The 5,416-nt window shown below is 43.5% G+C and overlaps 1 protein-coding gene across 1 annotated transcript; it reads right to left on the reverse strand.

The window, feature by feature from the left end:
- Window positions 1–1,785: 1,785 nt before the first annotated feature.
- Window positions 1,786–5,214, reverse strand: LOC148216116 (myeloid cell surface antigen CD33-like). Its single transcript, XM_088140213.1, has 3 exons — window positions 4,748–5,214; window positions 3,979–4,368; window positions 1,786–2,087 (listed from the first exon to the last, which is right to left on the reverse strand). The coding sequence occupies exons 1-3, from the start codon at window positions 4,806–4,808 to the stop codon at window positions 1,786–1,788; spliced, it is 753 nt and encodes a 250-aa protein (XP_087996339.1). The 5' UTR covers window positions 4,809–5,214.
- Between the last annotated feature and the right edge of the window lie 202 nt (window positions 5,215–5,416).

Here is a 5,416-nt window from a genome sequence, read left to right on the forward strand (position 1 = left end):
CAAGCACTCATCATGACCCTGTTTGGGCAGAATGATCTCCGTTGGTCCTCTTCTACCTACTGTTCTTCTATCAGTCAGACCCTCCTACTCCTTGATCCTTCTTCCAACATGTGATTTAAAAATTCCTCTCTTTCCTGGCCAATAAAGGATGTCTCATTTTGCTCAACTAAGACAAAATTGATGCCCATCTTGAAATGAGTCCAATCCCTGATTTTCCTTTTGGATTAAATGTATTTTCAACCAATACTGCTCCACCAAGAAAACTGGAAACAATGTTTGGGTCTCCTTGAAGACTTCCCCCAATTTCTGGACCTTCTTCTTCCCAGATACCGTCCAGAAAGCACCAAAGAGCCATCATTTCCCAGATAGATTTGACAGCTGTATTTGAGTGGTAGAATCCACACTACTGTTACTCGTCTCTCTCCTGGGCTCACATGTCACTGTGCCCTCTTGTTGGGAGGGGCCATTCCTTCTCATTGATAGTGAAAAGGTGAAGAAAAAGAAGACAAAACAAACCAAAATTCTGAAAATAGATGGAAACACAAAAGACATTAATCAAAGGGCTGGGGCAGAAAGAATCTTCTTTCATTTCCCTATATCTCTTTGGTCTTTTAGACAATGTTTTTTTCCAAACAAAAGGAGAGAAGCACTTACTTGATCAGGCAGAAAATGAACAGAAAGGGGACAAGGTTCTTCACACTGCTGGAAGCTGTGGAGAGGTGGGGAAGAAAGAAAACGGATTGGATTCGGGAGTGATGCATCAGTATCGTCATCTGTCCTCCTCAATTCATCAAAATACAGGAAGTTCAACTGCCCATGATTCCTTTTTGGATGGTAGGATGCCCATATCTGGGATAGTCCCCACCATCCTTTTATTATTTTCAGACTTTAAAAAGACACAAACAGATGCAACTAGCATTGAATCAGGATGCTATCAGGCAGCATAGGCAATTTGCAGCCCACAGCCCACATGTGGCCCTTGGACATCTGTTTGGTGACACACACACCCCTCACATGTCCCTCTCTTGATTCTGCCAGTGGGCCCCCCCCCCCCCCCGGCCACAAAAGCTGCCTGAATATTACAATCTTGGCTACCCTAGGGTAGTGTAAGCATTTTCTGTCTTTTATGGTTTAGTGCAAAATAAAGAAGTTGGAGATTGAGTTTCAAGTTCTCATTGAGAGCTCTCTTGTTCCGCCAACATTCCTCTGTTCAAGAGACGTACAGAGCTCAGCTGTACACACTGCAGAGCAAGTTCAACTCCTGGTGACGTCAGGGAAATTTCCATTTAGTTTTGCTGGCAAGAAACAACATGGAAGTGGTTTGCCATTGCCTTCTCCCAAGCTGATGGGAGGACCAGTTCTTAGAAGGCCACAAGCCAACAGCCTGAAAGCAGCACTTGCATTGAGTACACAGCAACCACTTTTGCAACAGCTTCATGTTTTTGACAAGAAGCCTACTTCGTGGAGATTTGCATCCTGGAAAACCTGCTTTCATGCCTTCCAGTTCCCTAGTATTGTCAATTGCCTGTTTGTGAGGAGAAGCAATTCCCTACATGCACTAGAATGTCTCCATCACCTTCTCCCCACAAGCTAGAGAAGAAAGACACCTCTGAAAGGCAGCCATATTGAGTGGCCGAGAGAACAGCCAACTGTGGGACTCGGCTCTCTGATGCAAAGGACCAACGACATGACTCTCAGTTGTTCAAAACAGAAATGAGCTGGAATTGCCGGGGGACTCATTCCCACTGCTAGAGCTAATTCTAGCCTATGCGGATCTAGAACGAATCACTCACAGTTAACATCCAGCTGGACGGTTTTCTCCCTGGACACAGAACTGGACCCATTTCTGTAGGTGACCTTGCAGGTGAGATTCCGGTTGTGGTCTGCTACTGAAGGTAAGAAGTCCAGCACTGAGCTGTAAACCTGGGTCCCATTCAGCCACAAATGAGAGTTGACATTTTTGGAAAAGCCTTTCCAGGTGAACTTTGGAGACTGCCAACTGCAGCTTCTGAAGGTTGCACAAGTGATGTTTGCTGGATGTCCTACACGCAGCTTCCCCAGGATCTGTATTTCTGGTGCTTGTCTGTCTACGAAGAGAAGGGAGGGCTCAGGAGAAAGCTAGTCCAGGCCTATATTCTCCCCCTTTCACTCTGCTTCATCTCCAGACTCCTTCCCCTTTCAAACAAGATGGACCCATCGAGATCTTATCCCTATCTCGAAGCGCAAAATTTTATGCAACCGGATGTGGCCACAGAAGTTCTATATTTCAAGCATCTTTAACTGGCAGATCTGAAATCCCTATATAATTTTGCAATGCAATATTAATCCATTGTGTTCATTCATTCATTTTAAGTTACATTTTCTTTTCTAAATTCTCTATTCTGCATGTAAGAAAACAGAGGTCTATAGGATATGACCAAGAAACAGAACTAAAGATGTTCTGATTGTTCAATGGGAATTGCTTTACTTGCCTTTAAGGATTGTCAGTGAATGGTACTTGGCACTAAAACAAAAAACTCCTCAATACATTATTTTTCATTGAACATTTCATTTGAGAAAAATTTTAGGATTTTAGCTCAGGGGAAAATCTCTGCATAAATCCCATGTTTGCCAGCATCTCATGAATTTATAACACCTCTGAAGACCCATCTGAGTCAGGAGAACGTTGGTGTCTCCATCCACAAGGGCAGAGTTAGAGATCCAGCAGCCCAGGAAATGCAAAGGGAGCGAGGGAAGCAGATCACTAAAGACCCTTCAGGAGGATCCTCAGTGGTGGGCTGTTGATCAAAAGGCTCAGTGCTTCTTTTCCTCTTTTGCTGATTTCTACCAGGTCCCCACTCATGCTAAGTCACAATTGGTTTAACCATGGTTTATTGGATAAGCCACAACTGGCTGGCTTCGTACACTGTAAATCCCTATATCGTAGTTTATAAATTACGCCAACTTGGTTCACACGTCCCACTAGAAAAATGAAAGAACCCAAAATACGGCTTAATGGAATGTGTGAGGCCAAGGCCAAGGTGGGATCCATGTCTATTGCTAAGGAAACATCCGAATGATGCTGTCCTTTCTTAAAAAATAACTTTATTAGGTTTTTAAAGTAAAGAAATATTATGTATGTTCACCGTCTTGAGTTATTTATAAAAAAATAATAAAGGTAGGATAACAATCTAATAAATAAATAAAAGCTAACAAGAACTAATAAGTAAAAGAGAAAGTAGAAAAGAGAAAAAGGTAAAGAATAAAAAAGAAAACAAGATCAAAAGTGCAGAGAGGAAAAGAAAGAAAAAGAAATACAAAAGACAAATGACTTCTGACTTTCTTTTACAACAGATATAAGTATAAATTTGCTTTAAACTCTTACTCTAAGGTTACAACGTAACTTTCATTTTTCCTATTGTCTACTATTATTTCCAAATCGTCAAATCCATATATCATGAGTTCCTTTTCTTCCATTTCACCCAAAAAGTCCAAAGGGGCTTTCCAATCAGCATGAAAATTAATCAGTGTCTTTTCTCTAATCAAAGCCGTCAGTTTTGCCATCTCAGCCGGCTCCATCGACCTCACCATCCGTTCTTCCACTGTAGGTAATGTCAAAGCTTTCCACCCACCGTTGTGCACATAAAATCCTCGCTGCTGTGATCATATATAAAACAAGGTTCCATGGGGTTTTTTCCAACTCTTTATCCATCAGTCCCTAAAGGATGCTGTCCTGAAGCATTTCACTACCCCTGGTTGCTTCTCGGTTTAAGCCCCTGGCTCTCTGTGGGTCATATTGCTTGCAACCTTATCTCTGTGTTTGTGTGTGTGTGTGTGTGTGAGAGAGAGAGAGAGAGAGACGGGGGGGGGGGGTTCTTTAATCTGGCCATGGGTTTATTTCTGCATCTTATGGCTGTTCTCTGCGGCCCCAATGCAATCCAATGGCTTGTGAAAACTGGGAGCTTCAGCCAAAGGCCAAACCTCTTTCCAGATACTCACCTGTCACCTTCAGGAATGGCTCGGGGTAGTTGTCTTTAAAGGTAAATTTTGCTCTGTATCCTTTTTCCATTCTGAAAACGTAGCTCCCTGAATCATTTTTTTCGGCAGTGAAGATGAGGAGGGAACAGTTTCCTTCTTTCAGATTCCCAATGAGATGAAAGCGATTGACAGCAAAGCTTGCTACCATTTCATCACTGTTGGTGGCCACTAAAGGAAGCTCCCCAGGAAAGCCTCTTTTCCCAAACCAAAATCCATACAATGTTGCAGTCTGGCTGGCATCTGATGGGTCATAAGTGAAATTGCAGGGGATAATAGTGCAGAGCCCTTCCTCTACGACCACATTGGCAGGAGCACTCAGGTCATATCCTGGGAGTCTAAGAGGTGACGCACCTGCAAAGAGTGGAAGAGAAGAAGCTCAACTACCCAAGTAATGGGCATCCCATCCCACTTCATCACTGGAAAGATGAACTAATCCGAGCCAGCTTGAGTGGCTTCTAGTGCTTGAGGCCCCAGGCTAGAAAGCAGGAGACGGTAAGTTCGAGTCCTGCATCAGGCATGAAAGCCGGCTGGGTGACTTTGGGCCCGGCACTCTCTCTCAGCCCAACGCACCTCCCAGGGTTGTTGTGGTGGTGAAAATAGGAGGAGGAAGGAGTATTAGGTATGTTTGCCGCCCTGAGTTTTTTATAAAAATAAGAAAGGCGGAATAAAAAAAAAACTAAAAAAAAAAAATTAATCCAGGGCTGCCTCTAACCTTCCCAGCAGCTCTTACCTTCCCAGAACAGCAGTGTTGAAATTAGCTCAAGGATCAAGACCTGAAGGGGACAGTCCATTTTCTCCGTCCGTCCCTGAAACTGCACCTCTTCGGCACTTTGTGGTCAGCAACAGGATCCCAAGCAGCCTAAGGGGGCAAACCTGGGTACAGAAAGCGAGATGAGGAGCTCTCTCTGGGTAGAGTGTTGAAGCCAGGGCATTAGCAGACTGTGGCTACTCAGAACAAAACTTTGGAGCAAAGACTTTGGAGTTTCGTTTATGTAATTTCTTTTTTTTTTTCTCCAAATAAAGTAGATCAGAACAGATACCTACTGCAGTGCAGAGAGACATTCTGGATCCAGCAGAACTAACCAGAGGTGGGAAAGGGTGGGATAAAGCGTTTTGAGGAGGAGAAGCTCTTAATACCTGGAATGGCCACCAAAAGACCACCATTAAGGGATCTGAGGCTTGCTGAGGATCAGTCGATCTTGCCTTAGAATGTGTAAGACTTTCTTCAGCAATCCAAGTTTGTTACTATGAAGTTTGGGATCAGATTAGAAGTTTCTTTCATTGCATGATTATCACCACTGTCAGCTGTTTGTTTGTGTTTGGGCCACCTTCCCGCCTTCAACCAATTCCTTCTGAAAGTAAGAGAGCTGATTTAATGGTGCCCAATTAAGCAACTCAT

Source organism: Python bivittatus, unplaced genomic scaffold (genome assembly GCF_059951505.1).
Source record: "Python bivittatus isolate LINGU-HERP-01145 unplaced genomic scaffold, Pbiv_v1 ctg000310_np1212, whole genome shotgun sequence".
NCBI lineage: Eukaryota > Metazoa > Chordata > Lepidosauria > Squamata > Pythonidae > Python > Python bivittatus.